Below are 15734 nucleotides of genomic sequence, written 5' to 3'. Positions count from 1 at the left end.
GTGACAAAAGTTCTAAAGGATGAATTTCGAGTAAATATTAAATTAGTATCAAAAAATAACTAAATTTTTTAATACTTTGAGAATATGGAAATACTGTTAGTATCGGTATTAAACGAATTCTATTATAAATGAGAAAATCGGTGATCCGATGGATGGATGGATGGATGAATGTTTGCTAGCAGGCAACTCAAAAACGGCTTAACTGATCTGTATTAAAGTTGACAAAGACATAGAGCACTGTCTAAAAAGCGTTTACGCTACTTATTATCCTTTTTAATTCCGCACAGACAATTTGGATAGAAAGCTAGTTTACTATAATTAAATCTCACTATGTTGCTAGAAAAAAAAACATTAAATTATTATCAGTCTGTATCGTTATTCAGAGACGATAAACTGGTTACACCTGAACGAACAAATAATTACGAATAAAGTGCATAACTAGAATTCATTTTGCAAGAAAAGCGACTCAAAGTTTTCTGTCAATGAAAAATAATTAAAAACATATTTCTTTATTTAATAAAAAATGCTCATAAAATTAGACATAAATAGTCTGTGTACATATTTAGATTCTTCAAACATTTTATCTTTCTAAACAAAATGAGAAATTTAATGCTAATAATTTCTCAGAATTATTTCGTTTGGGAAACTCAAGTAGCGATCTTTGAAAGCATTTATATATGTCCGGTTTCCTAGCGTTCACTGGACGGACCAGCCACAGAAAATAGCGACCTAACAAATATTGTCTTGACAACTGTTATAATCCGCTATTTAGAGATAAACCGTTATTTCAGCCAGACAAACCTTTATAGATGCAAATGTTCTCTGACAGTGGCTAATTTATGTTAAATTCTTAGAAAAAGAAATTAAATCTAATCTCTCTAGTTTTTCAAAATATGCGCGTAGGTCTGTCACAAAAATCATTACCGTGTTCGTAATCTCGCTACAAAAACTGCTTTTCTTTACATAACTTTATTCCATTGAAAAAAATGTAATTTAATGTAAGATCTGTAATTGAATGATATTAAGTTTAAAAAACATTTAATTATGTTGTTAAAAAAGTTAGTCACCGTTTGTTACGGTGACATACTTTCAAATAACATTTATTTAAAAAAGATTTAGAACAACATTCAATTAAAATCCAAATACGACCGAACAGGCATAAAAACAAGCTGTCTGTCGCGTATGAAATGTACAAGATTAGTTAGTCAAGTCACGTTTACCCTACGAGTCCTTATAGGACTGCAACTGGTTCGCGAAGCGCAAATAGGTCTAGAAATAGAAGTAAACATGTCGCTCTGACCCAATTATCGAGTACACGATAAATAAAATGAAATGCATCGCGTGAATGCGAGCACTTTACCACACGTTAATGACGCAAATTGAATCTAAACGTTCCGTTACGCGGGAAGTGTACGCTGCAACGGATGCAGACGAAGTTTTAAAAATTGTTAAGTTTGCATCGCATCATTCCATTGGTTTTTATTAAATTTGTGATTTTTATGATTTTTGATACCCGGGATTAGATCTGCAGCCGATGCTTTTTTTAAGCCGCAGATTCAAAGACGTTACGTTGTATTCATCAATAGGGAGATACTAAGTTATGTGGTGTAACTTTAATCTGGAGCTTTGTTGTCCATGGCATTGAAAAGCCTGACCAAATGGTCTATAACTACGAGTATGTCTGTCGCTCTGGTAACCGCGACATCTCGACAGTCAACGAATAAGTTCGCGCCGGACTTCGGGTGACATCATATCTATGCAGATTAAAATAAGTTTATTTATTAATTAATCGCTTAGTTAGATGTTCAAAGACTTTAAGGGATTATATGACAAACAATTTTTCAGTTTTTGGTACCAACATAAGAAGCCCTTACAATCTTTAAAAAAATCCCGTCTTTCAGTCTTAAAAAATGTGGTATTTATGACACGAACTATATAGCGCTGTGATTGTTTCTGGAAACATTTTACGGCTACCAATATGTACGAGTGTTTGGCGCAACTTTAATAAGCTTCCTACATTCAAGGTAAAACATTTATCGTCAGGAGAAGTGGAGGCACACACCATTATATTGTCATTATCTCGTTACCTTTACAAAGACATAGTTCTGTTATTTCAGCCAATATAAGATATATTATTAAAATTCAGTTAACTTTTAGTGGCGTAAGCGAAACGCCCACATTCCTGGTCATATTTTACGCCTACGATAGTTGACTGTGTTTATACTCTATTATCTAATCATGAAACTAGAATAAACTTAAATACCTATTATGTAACAAAAATCAAATAAAAATAAATACGGACAATAGGTTAGGTTTTGAATAGGTGGATTGTTTGCGCACTTGAAAACTTTCAGTTGCTGTTTATTACGACCAGATTAATACAAATATGTCATAAGTATTACAAAACATAGCGCTCAGTAACCGATCACTATAATATCCAGCATTTATATATATTATATATTCTGTTATATATTGAATCTGTACACTGTCAGCGTCCGCCGACTTCACATCGAGTCGTAACGTCGCGGTACGATGCGATTGAATATCCCGCAGAGAGCCTGTTTACGACCGTTTTCTTATTTAATGTCACTCGCAACGGTCACCGATTCCCAGAGTACTTCTTTTTAATCAAGCTTAAGTATCAAGAAATTACAGTTTCCATCTTCATAAAGGTTGCTATAAAATTATGCATGTAATCTTGATCGATAAATTAGAGAATGGTAGACATATTCAACAAAAAGGTACAAGTTCAAGCTTATTGGCAACATATATTCACAGATTTTAGCAGTTCGCAACATTAACATTAGGACGCGTTATGATTTCTAATCGTGGATTTTTGAGACCGTTTTGTTTTGACAAAGATAATGACAAGGATGACAAAATGATATAAAGAGATTCTGGTCTCAGAAACCAACGGTAAATTTAATAACCCTAATCAATTGTTTTAGGAGTGAGAAGGAAGCATATAAGAAAAACGTAAAAAAGAGTTGTTGCTAATGCAATTTAATATTGATATTGAGAGAACTATTTATCTCTAAATGTCGAGTACATGATGATGCAGTACAAAGGACATGTCGGACAAAGTCGAGCAGGTGAGCTCGTGTGGAATGCGAGCCACAGCACTCACTCACCGCTTCCTCTAATGAGATGCCATTTTTCTTCGTTGTGTCATACATTACATGCGGGTACAAATAAAACAATTCTTGTAACAAATCACGCGACACAAAAGGTTAAAAAGGTGTATATACGGATATTAATAAGGCATTTAAGGTGTTCTACATTCCGATCTTTGTTGATCTGATGGTAGTCACCAGACGCGTGTGACGTAGAATGAGTAGAGTTTAGACGAGAGAGACTAGACGTAGAGTTTAGTGTTACCACATTTCCGATAGTAGTAATTAAAAATTTGCAAGTGGCAATATTATTATGTACACTGACACTAAGGATGTAAAATTTTCATAATTATTAAATTCGAAGTTTGACACATAAGTTTGAAATCCGAATCGATTCATGCATTAAAATCGATATTTTAAGCAGCTCACATCTTATGAAGCAGATAGATGTCAAATGTGGCTTGTCAATTTGGTCCACATATAGTTTGATCAAAGAAGTTTGTTCACTAAAATTTAACAACTTAAATAGAGCCGTAACAGATAAAACGTATTAACGTATTTGTGAACTATCACATGTAAAAGAAACTTCAGTTACAATTTTAATAGACTATCGTAATTATAATAATTGCATATGTCAAAGTTAAATAGCGTCCATTAATAACATGTTACCGCATTCAAAAGTCCGATAGTTTTGCAAACTGGACTCGAACCTTACGAAATAACAATAATGCAATGCGTAACTCAATAGTACTAACTACTAACAGACTAGCTGCGTCTAAATAATTAACGAGCCCTTTAAACCTGTATTAAATTAAGAATCAATGAGGTTCTACTTCTTTTCTAGACCAATGTAGTGTTCTAGAACAACTGACATCTATCCTAGAAGAATATAAATAATCTAGATTAAATCTGGACATTAGATAACAATCACAATGTCTTTGGTGCGTTAGAACCTACAAAATAAAAAGTTCTAGCGAGATCCTTTTAAACTTTCATAAGCATTACTGTAGATGATGGATTCTTTTTATAAAATTGCAATTTCAACCAATTACATGACTTGGCTAGATCAATCGTAAGGACGTATAATTGGTTTGACAACCTTCAGAAGCTATGAACAGAAAGTGGTTTAAAGTTCTATTCATAAATCGTTAGACTTTAGTTAATTTTTTATCACAATTTATCTTAAGTGTTCCCGCCTTTTTTTAAATTTGGCAGCAATGCTAAAGTCAGGTTTAAATATAAATTTTAAAATATTCAGTTTAAAACAACCTTCGCAAGTACCTAAATGATAAAAGTAAATGCTCTGAAGAGCTTTTAGAAAGTCGTTAGATAAGATATTTGTAACCTCGTGAATTCCAGTTATTTCAATTCCACTTAAAATTGTATTAAATAAATACGATAAGAAAATAACATAGAAATAATAATAGCAATAACTTATATCTTCGAACATTTGACACAAGTTAGAACTTAAAAATTACATTTGAAAAACAACAACAATGATTGAATTATCACTAGAAACTGATAGGAAAAGCTCGTCACTGCGTACCTAGCCATCCATCCCACATATATGTCGTTCACTGCACTGAAATCACTGAAACTGTGTTTGTGCACTGCACGGGGACACAGGGCACGGGCACAGGACACGGCAGCGCGGCGAGGTAGGTTGCGAGTGCGCGCGGGCGTCGCAGTGGCGGCGTGGACACTGCCGGCGCCCGCGCCCGCCTCTCCTATAAATTCTTTACAAGACTCGTGCCGTGGCCGGGCCCTGTACAATCGCGCGCGAATGTCCTTTGACAGCCCTTTAGCCTGTATACAGTTATAAAACACTAATTTCTAAACTTCTTACAGCTTCCCTGAGGATTTTATGGAAAGCTTTAACTTGGTCGGTAACAGGATATTTTTTCCATTTATTTCACATGTTCTTGAAATTCAGCTCACACAATCCATAGTTGATATTTAGTTATGCTAATGTAGAGATGTATTTTAGAGTAATTAAAGCTTAAAAGATATAAAATTTCATTAAAACTTGATTGACAGTATGTGCCCCTAGTTATGAAATAAACTTTAATTTTACATTACGGTTATTTTCACTTTCAAGTATTAAGGATTAAATATATAAGATAATCCACGTGGGGAGAGAGATGAGACTTGCGGGCGCGACTGCCCCTCGCAGCTCGCAGGCGCGCGCGCAGCCTCCGGTCGTCGCTCGAGCAACCAGTCCGACCGCTTACACTCCCCCTGCACGCCTCTGTCCCAAACTTTACCCACCCACACCTCAAATAACACTTTCCTTCCTTCACATAAAGTCTAAAATCAATAGCTCATCTTACACATCTATTAACCGTCATTTTGTACAAGACATGCCATCCAGGGTTCTCTACACATTTCGCCGGCCGTTGCCCAATGTGAACTCTACTGATACGCAACAGAGACGGTTTTGGTTGATGATGCCACCTCGAGGAATGCACCTGCGGGCTACCGGACACCGCAATGATTGCGACTCAACTACCACAATAATATTTACAGAGTTTCGTTTAATGCGATCACTAGAACACGTGCGTCCATAGTTTCCGAGCTCGAACTACACTTACCATAGAAAACTAATACAACAGTGCGGCTCATGTTGTATTTACAATGTCATTGCAATATATAGAGCAGATGATATAACTAAGTATATTTCTGTGTATATAATCTATGTATCTTTACTATATCTAGATAGTGTCTAGATTGTCAAGCGCAACCATTCAGACGTTACTTTGGCGCAGACAAGCTCGGAGTAAAAGTGAATTCAGACAAGTCGAGTTGCCTGTCTATGCACACCTCATTATTACAAGAATACTGTCTTGAATGCTGCTTTTTATTTATGTTCCTTGTTAATATTTTATGCATAATTTTTTTTAAATTAATTTTGAATTTGGAATTATTTTGATTTTTATTTTTACATAGTATTCAGTAGTTTCTTTGCCGAAAATAAATCATTTAAATCAATTTACATTATTTACAAAATATAGAATAAGTTAATGTTTCCGCTATGATGGCGCTCCTGCAGTGAGAATCTTGTTAAATACCATAGTGTAAGATTTACTTACTGTAAGTGTGTTTATCCAAGCAATAAAATACGTACGAGTAAGTGGTATTTTACAACACGGAAGTTGACGGACGTTTAAATTCTTTCAGTCTTTGTTCTTCCGCAAAAACAAAAAGGTAGTTTCCAAAGTTATTTAAAGAAGTTTATTATCTAAACTTTAAAAGCTGATTATGTCCACTGCAAGTCTATCTCCTGTAACCTATCCTTTTTGTTTTCTATTACAGGATTGCAGATGTGGTTTATTGTTATAGACTTTTAACTTAAATGTTTCTTTCATACACAAACGACATCTCTGTATATAAATTGGTGAAGTACTTTCCCGCTGATAAGTGCCAAACACAAAGTACACTGGATTAAATGTATTTCCCTATTCGTACTCTTTGGTAGTACACTCTAACGTATTGGCTCACGGATCATATCAGCTCAGTTATGCGTGAGTTTACCGTGTATCCTTTAATCTCACAGGCATCAAAGTAAATAATAATTATTATAGTTACTTTGCTCAGTTGGATGCACATTTCCAGCATATCCCGTAAACTGGTTATCAAAAGAAATAACTACGTACCTTATGAGAACCGCATAAGGTTCAAATTATGCACCGAGTTTTGCAGAGAATCGTCTCATCTCCAATGTTATTAAATGAGTGGCATTTGGAGAATTTCCTTGTTTGAAAACGAGTTATGGATGTAACCCAATTTTAGCGAAATTCCTGCACACAAATTCGCGGGCTGGCAACATTGACTTATTATACTTAATGCGTCATTCATAACCGCGTTACTTTCCTTGTTGAATTGACTTAAATTTTTCTTGTGATTTATGTTTTTGATATCATTCACTTTTTCATCCAAGTTTAATTTGTCGTTAACAGATTCCTACCAAAAAATTTTGCTACCTAATTACTAAAACATTTTTTGTTGGTTGACCAATGGTAATTGATTCTTATAGCTCACCAATCACTGTCAGCCTCCACATTGCTAAACAAGGAGCATGGCAAATAGAGCGCATAGCAAACGCGCGGGCAACCGAAGTGCAGCAGTAACGTCAGTGATGCGACCGCTATGCAAATAAAACAAACGTTTTGATAACCGTATACATCTGCAAAGGTACTCGACATATTGACTGATGTTACCATGGATTTCCACTGCCAAAACATTTGTACAAAAACATATTGATGTCTACTTCTCTTCATTTCGTTACTATTGTCACGTTTGGCAACTTAATTGTCTTTTTGTTGTGTAAACTGTTCAATTATTAAAAAATAAAGGACTTTAGGAAAATAAACATAGACTAAATAATACAGGATATTGTATTTAAAACAATTTTCTTTTCTTGCCGCCATACAATAAATTACACATAGCTTGAGTGAACGTCACTGATACAAAATATAATCAATTAATAATTGTAATAACTTATATGTACCCTATAGTTTATACATCCGTCGCCTCTGCGTCTATCTATTATACCAAAACAATTGTTTTATCTACTGATAACGCGTCGCCTCTCCCATTCTGCCCGCCACGCCGGTCGCCTGTCGCCGATGTAACTAGCAACACTGACATTTTGACAGATACGAAATGTCATTTCCCGCGCGCTGTCATGTTGACAGTTTATCAAATAATGAATGATGAAATATTAAAATAAAACATACTGTGGTGTGTTTGCAATGAAAAAATATATAAGATGAAGTATTTAAGACGCTAATTGAAAACTTGATTTTTTTAGGTCCGACAAAATATAGAAAAAGAAGGTTTGTGCGTTTTTAGAATTACAATACAACTAATTCGATTTATTTTAAAATAGCGCGGCAAAGTTTTTTTATTATTATGTAAAAAAAAATATCCACGTGTTGCTTTTTTATTATTGTTCATAATTTTTAACGGTTCTAGTTATTTTAATTTCTTAATGACATTTGACAGCTATAAATATAAGCAAGTACAATACAATTCATAATGGCAAATCATTAAAAGGCAATTTATAATAAAAAATACATAACAATTCTCATGTACTATTTTTTTCATTTAAAAGAGCTTAGACGCATTGATATAAAACAAAGTTACTTTTCAACTATTGGTTATGAGAAATAAAGTTCTATAATAGGATAGTTATTTAACTTGAAAGTAATAAGTAACATTGGGCAGGCGGCGACGACGCTAAGTACTAACTTAATGGCGTTAAACATATGACTAATCGATAATTTATTTCTCTCCTCTCTCTCTTGTGTCCGTCCATCATATCTTGACTTCAAGCTTAGTAGCCCTGGAAAATGATTCTTAAGTAATATAACTATACTATACATAAATATTAGGTAAGTACAACATTCATCATTATGTCATCACCTTCATTTGCTACACATTTTTTTTCTTGGCGATAGGAATTTAATTTGATGAATACATCATCAACTGGACTCTGTAGACAAGCAAGTAATCTCACCTGCGAGGTTATTTCCTAGCTTGTAACGCATCAGATAGCCAGTCCATCGCTTGGTCCAGACCCTCGCCGCGTACTGCTGAAGTCTTGAAGATCTGGAAGGTTCTATCGCGCAGGGCGTCCAGCCCCAGCGCCTGGTGCACCTCCGCTACTGTCAGGCAGCCCGCCATGTCCTGTTTGTTGGCTAACACTACTAGTATAGCATTTGCTAACTCTTCTTCCTGAAAAACAGATATTAACAACTTTATAAAATCAGAATTAACATGTAAACACAATAATTTGTTGTGTTGTGGCAAATTTATATTTGTTAGTTTGAACAAATATACAAGATTTACTGTAAAGTCCTACAAAATATTGATGTTTTTAAATTCCAGCATCTACAATGCTCTGAATAATAATGCTACGGGTAATTCTCGAAACGGAAAACTTAAAAACCTGTTTTGGTAATCATATCTTAAAACAGTTTAAAAATGTTGAAATAATTGTGTTTCTAAAGTTTAATCTGTGTACTTATTGTTATTGAAAAATGATATTAAAATCAATAATTTACTTTTCATGTTTGTTACAATTTCAATGACAAATATGTTAGTCAGACATTCATGACTCGTTTTGATAGCTAGCTTTAACTGTATTTACTAAAATCATTATGTACTAGCATAAAATTGTAAAGATAAGAGTTTTTAATTATAAAGTACACTGCTCATTAGTCTATGTCAATATTCTTTTTTTGTTTTAAAAATATCATAAACAGGTTGTTAAGATGTTTTTATTTCAAATTGTTACATTAAAAGAGTAGGATTATCTGAAATAATAAGTTACTTAAAAATAAATAAGAAAAACTTACTCTTAACATATGCACCAATTCATCTTTGGATATTCCTATTCGATCTCTGTCTGCAGAGTCAACTACATAAATAATTGCATCTGTGTTGCCATAGTAACATCGCCAGTATGGCCTGCAAATATTAGACATCAATTATTTAAGTTCAGATTAATCAGAGAAATAAATATTGTGCAACCCTAAAACCACTGTAATCTTTAAATGTTAATTGTATGTAACACACATTTGTATTTTCAAAATATAGTCAAATCCAGATAAGTAAGAACCTTCTTTTGGTCCCAATTAGTAACTTCCATAAGCAAGAGATTGAGGTTAAAAATAAAAAAATTTAAGCAAGAACAACATGATTCCTTATACTCTCACTTATCCAGATTAGACTGTATGAACTGGTGCTACTTTTTCAATAAAAATATTGTACGCTTCATAGTCTTCCTATCTCCATCAAGAATTAAAAAGGAATGGTAAATACATGACTTCACAAGTACCACATATTGCTACATACAATACCATAATTGTGTAACTAATTTTAAACTTTGTAAATTATGAACTAAACAAATCTATTTTAGTTTAAAATTGATAATCTGGAAAATAATATATATTCTTTGGAAAAGTTTATCTGAAGTAAGTCCTAACCTCAAGCTACAAACTTACCTAATACTTGTTTGTCCACCAAGATCCCAAACCTGGAACTTGAGGTTTTTGTAAGTTACTTGTTCTACATTGAATCCGATGGTCGGTATAGTGGTCACCACCTCTCCTACTTGTAATTTGTATAGTATTGTGGTTTTTCCGGCGCCGTCCAATCCGAGGATCAAAATTCTCATTTCACGCGCCCCTAACAGACCCCGAAAGTAACTAAACAGACCACCTGCAAAGCGAAAATAATTAAAGAACAACTGATTGTGTTTAAGTAACCAAAATATAAGAAACAAAAGATATACTTACCCATTTTATATGATAAAGCTTAGCCTAGCAAATCATGAGTTATTATACACGGAATGATTTCGAATTTTCACCCACACATTCAACCTTAGCTACTTAATTATTTTTCGACACAATTCTTGTTGTTTCTTACTAACTAAAACCGTAAATGTTGTTAATCGAGAATCGAAAAATGTCTTCAATTTCAACTTTACCTTTTGACGTGTAAGCAAGCTTATTGTGCGATGTTGCCTCATGGCGAATAAATTTTTGCAGTGCAATTTTATTTTTTGGAAAGTGTTGTTCGCAGATTTTGAAGTTTAGTAATATTATTTTAAATTGATGCTCTTATTCTTATCACATATTAATAAATAAAAAAATCATTAAAAATTACGCCAAGTTTTTACACTGCCATCTATGTTCTTGTCAAAGAAACTAGTAGAAGTTAATGTTGCTTAAGGCTCCCGTTTATTTATGACATTCCGTTTTGTTCCGCTAGGGCAGCGTTATCAGCTGATTTGTTGCAAAATTTAAAAGTGAAAATTTTAAATTCTTTTAATTTAAAATTTGTGAAAAACTGTACTGATTTACTAATGATACTTCGATGGTTCATTGTACGTTGTGCTTCCTCATATTCAGCTCTAGTCGATAAGTTTCAAGACATATTATTACATAATAATTTTCTGTGATATAATTTAATATTATTCATTTTTATTTTATATTCAATCCTTCTATTATAGTTGACAGTATTTAATTCGTCTTTTAATTTCGGTTGTAGTCGTAATTCACACAACGTTGCGTATAGTGACGCAACGTGACGTGGGCGAGCACGCGCCGTTACGTCACAGCCGCGCCCGCGACGTCCGCACGCTGCTGTCAATGTCAACTGTCATGTTTGCGACTACATGTTTTTTTTTTAAAAAGAAGGGAGCAAAAAAGCGGCGGCGCGAACACCGATTTGACCAACAACACCCATATAGACATGATCAAAACCAGAGGAACTGTAGGTGCGTTGCCGGACTTTAAGGAAATGGTATGCTCGCTTCTTGAAGGATCCCAAGTCGTATTGGTTTGGAAATGCTGTCGAAGACAGATTGTTTCCACAATGCTGTGGCTGTGCGAGAATCGCACCGTTGTGGAATGCCAGCCATCCAGGTGGTGTTGTGTTCACGTCGCCTAATCAACTTTTTAGTAATTTTTTTTTATTAATCATTATTAATTTTAAGTAGCAGGCTCAAGAGATTTCAATTATCTTCGACGATGCTTTTCTGGGCGTTACAAAAAATTATTTTGTGCTTTTTTTCTTTTTTAAACCTCTCTAGAATACCTATGAGATTCTGCTTTAATTAGAAATCTGTTAGTGTTCGATTCTGATGATTATTAAAAATTATTTTAGTTACATAATTCAGTTTAGTAACCCAATAAACAAAATTATTTTTAATATTTTAATATCCAGAGAATTTTCCTCAATAATGACGTGGTCAGGAAATGTTGAAGGGTTGTGCTCCGTCATTGATAAATTCTGTGAAATAAAATATCACACTACTGTGCGAAATCACTTTACGTCAGCCCTAAACAAATATACATCGTATCAATCAGGCATTGTGCGAACAAAAATGTAGTAGTCGCTTATAATACAAATTTTTTATAAACATCAAACACTGAATGAAGAATGGGATATACAAAAAGTTAATCACTTAGGTATTTTAGGTCTGAAAAGTAAAAAACATTTTTAGTGGTGAAAATCTCGGGCCATGTTTCGCGAACATTGCTGATAAGGAATGAAAACGTGGCTAAAAAGGTAGCGGAAAACCGAAGTAAGTATGGATTGATTATGTGCAAGAGGATATGCGAAAGAAGGGAATTAGTTCAGATTTGACGACAGATAGAGATGTATGGAAGAATACATACTGTGCCGATGCTCCGTAGGGAAACGGACAAGTTGATGATGAAAAGAAAACATAATCAGTAAGGGTTTCTTAACATAGACCAAGAACCTAATTAGAGTAGCGATTAAAGGTTGTTGCATGTATGGAAAGTAAAAGACTATGTGGTTTATTGTTAAAATAATGATATTTCGATTTGATATTAGCTGAATGCTCTGCGCTATTCTCAATCACGTTATAAACTTATTTTTTCTTTTGGATAGATGCTGCCAAATAAACAGAATTAAACAATAATTATCTTATAAAACAGATGTTGGATTCCAGCGCGGTGAGTCGGGATATGTTTTTCTCGTACTGCGTTGTTATAAAATTAAAAAAGAGCTCGCTATTAATACACAAAGTTTGAAAATAATCTACTCTATTTACGGAGACTTTGGCGTCTTTGATCTGGACACGAGCGTACGTGCATTCATTACCAAAGGATTCCATCAGTTTTAGGGGAAAAAATAAATTAAACATTTTACTTTTCTTCATTCAATAAAAAAGGGTCGGTGGCACACGACTTGTAATATGCAGGTCCTGGGTTCGAATACCGCCACGTACCAATCACTGGGCCAGCGTGATTTACTATGATCTAGTCACCCTTATCTTGGATCCTGGGTATAAATTCGAACCCCAATGAATGATAGAAGATAATAAATGTAAATAGATAAATCAAACAATGGTGTAACACGTTCCATGACACTAGGTTTTTTTGTATGGACTTACCAGCCGAGTACTTTGCACTCGAAATCTAGACAAAACTAGCTCTAAATTTCTAGATGGTCAAAAAATTAAGTTTATTGCTCATTTTACTCACATAGTAGTGTCCATGGTCATCGCCAGAAGAAGGCAAGGGGGGTGACCGCTAAAGAATAGAAAAAAAATATAAATAACATGTATAAACTACTTCAAAGAGGCTTCTGACAAATCCCATACATCAATATATAACTCAAAAACTATATATTAGTTTTCCTATTCCCTAGCTAATTACCATTACCATTACCTTTGGAAAAAATTACTACCTGCCTCTCCCTAGATCTGTTCTAGCTCATCTACTGGCGACGCTCTTGGTAGTGTCTCTTGTTGCGACCACGCGTTGACGACGAGAAACCTTTCACGAGAAACGCGGTAGTCCATTGTAGGATGGTCACCCGACGTATTAAAACAATGAATCACATTAACTCGTCGTTTTTCGGTTACTTTAATTAGATCGTATGAAATATGTTTACCTCAGGAATCTGTAACTACGGATACGCGCAGATGATGAGTGAATCAACCTTATAATTGTAAATTAGGTCGGAATTAAAGCTTTGAACACCGTTGTTTGTAGGTTAAAGTCATAGGCTCGTGCTAGTTGAAGTAATGGAAATTGCTGATAAAAATATAGAAGATAGGTCACACACACAACTGTCGAGTATTTATAAAAAACTAGCTTTTACCCGCGACTCCGTCCGCGCGGAAAAAAATAGGTACACACAAGATAAAAAAAAGTTCCTGTCCGTCTCCTAGTTCTAAGCTACCTCCCCATTAATTTTCAGCTAAATCAGTTCGACCGATCTTGAGTTATAAATAGTGTAACTAACACATCTTTCTTTTATATATATATAGATGTAAGTTAGATTATGTTTCCATAAACTACTAGATGTTGGATGGAAAAAAAAAACTTTTTACAACTAAAAGTACTTTTGATTAAATCTTAATTGAGGATTTAATTACAAAAGGCGGGATTCCCTCATTAACAAGAATGTCTTTTAATGTGCGATTGTTTAATTGATATATTATAGTCCCCGATTTTTAGGTTATAATTTTCGAGTCTCATAGTTACGATACCCATATTATGATTCAATGATTCATTCGTCCACAATCGCGTTTCTAAAATAGTTCGTCTAATATTTTATCAAAATAATATTCAAATAATAACTATATTTTATTAGTAGGATATCCTCATTGATCAGATGTGGCATGAAGGATGTTGATCTGCCGCATATTTATGTTGGCAGTCCGAGTTCGGGACTCAAAAAATCTCATGTTTGTAACGATCTGAGTAAACATGTTGGTATGTGCTCAAAATATTTACAAATTACGTTATTTATGTTTATTATCGTTTAATTTATGATATTGAAACTATTATATATATAATATGTCTGTTTTATATATTTTAATTTGTATAATTTGTTTGCGTTCTATAATGGAATGCGGTAGATCGTTCTGAATATATCATTTCTTTCATTGGACGGAAATAAATATTTGCTATTGTATCATCAATGGAAGGTATTTAAAGTAAGAATTTTCAAAATTCACTTTAGAATAAACAATTATATTATGACATACAATTCAAATTACACAAGTTGTCTAAGTTTACATTTTTAGATTTACACATATTTAGATAATAACATTTTACTAACAAAAAAAAATATATACTTTATTTCTTTAATCTGAAAAAAGTTTCTAGTCACAACATGGAGTCACAACATTCCATAATTTTCGAAAAAACTACTTATTTTTCAAATAACACAGTTTCGTCATTATAAAGCATAATAACCACAAATTAGAGCTGTGAGGCAAGTCACAGTGACATTGCATTCCATGGATAAAGGAATTAGGTCACGAAGACAATTTTTCGCGACTGATTCAACTTTTGTACGGGTTTTCGGAATCCATAGCTATTGGCATTACCAACTATAGTTATATTAACAGAATGACGTATGTAGCTGTTCCTGTTAAGTCCTTGATTTTAATAGTGCTTTTGTCCAAATACTAAATTGAATTAGTTTGTTCAAGGCTATATGGGACGGAAGGGACAGGGGTAATCGTGTCTATATTATACTCAATAACTTTAACATTATTGTCGTCAACTAATAGGTATTCGTTCACCAACCTATGTTAGGGTAACAACGAGTATGTCCTACACAAAAATTGTGGAGATTGCATCACGATCACAGATAAAAAAATATTATAACTAGTAGTGTAGTCATGATGTTTTCATTCACCATAAGAACTTCAATATGTCAAGTTACTGCATATGCGTAATACCGGCGCTCCACGTTGGAAATGATTATAATTCCAGCTTGGCTGCAAACCGAATAGCTAGTATTTGTAAGCAAGGAATGCTGTTAAACACATTAAATACAATGCCTTTTGTATTGCGCGCCCACCTTCTCCTATCAATTCCTTCACAAAAAACCGACAGTTGACATTGGCTATTGGGTGCAAAGTTTTGTTTATATCCAATACATTTTCGAGACAGATCGTTACTTGCCTATATTGGAACGAAAAAGATGACGACAATGCATTTAGAATGCCGCGAAGATAGCAACAACAAAATTATTGCAATTGACCCCGAGTGACCCGGTAACTGAGCGGGGTCAGCGCCGGCCCGCCGTGTGCCACTGACCTCCGACAAGGACATCACAATG

At 34.1% G+C, this 15734-nt stretch overlaps 1 protein-coding gene across 1 annotated transcript; it reads right to left on the bottom strand.

Annotated features, from left to right (window-relative positions):
* Positions 1-8211: 8211 nt before the first annotated feature.
* On the bottom strand, positions 8212-10623 carry LOC106709573 (ADP-ribosylation factor-like protein 1). Its single transcript, XM_014501395.2, has 5 exons — positions 10415-10623; positions 10121-10337; positions 9473-9584; positions 8632-8849; positions 8212-8457 (listed from the first exon to the last, which is right to left on the bottom strand). The coding sequence occupies exons 1-4, from the start codon at positions 10416-10418 to the stop codon at positions 8640-8642; spliced, it is 543 nt and encodes a 180-aa protein (XP_014356881.1). The 5' UTR covers positions 10419-10623; the 3' UTR covers positions 8212-8457; positions 8632-8639.
* Positions 10624-15734: the final 5111 nt, after the last annotated feature.

This window comes from Papilio machaon, chromosome 5, assembly GCF_912999745.1.
Source record: "Papilio machaon chromosome 5, ilPapMach1.1, whole genome shotgun sequence".
In the NCBI taxonomy this organism is placed as follows: Eukaryota; Metazoa; Arthropoda; class Insecta; order Lepidoptera; family Papilionidae; genus Papilio; species Papilio machaon.
Note: the sequence above shows the minus strand (reverse complement) of the source record. Positions and strands in the feature narration are given on the sequence as shown.

What these genes read in the sequence shown, in the direction of transcription:
- LOC106709573 (XM_014501395.2), bottom strand. An exon ending in GGTGGACAAACAAGTATTAG is followed by an intron (nt 9,585 to 10,120) that starts GTAAGTTTGTAG and finishes TAATATTTGCAG; the next exon opens with GCCATACTGGCGATGTTACT. An exon ending in AATTGGTGCATATGTTAAGA is followed by an intron (nt 8,850 to 9,472) that starts GTAAGTTTTTCT and finishes TCTGTTTTTCAG; the next exon opens with GAAGAAGAGTTAGCAAATGC.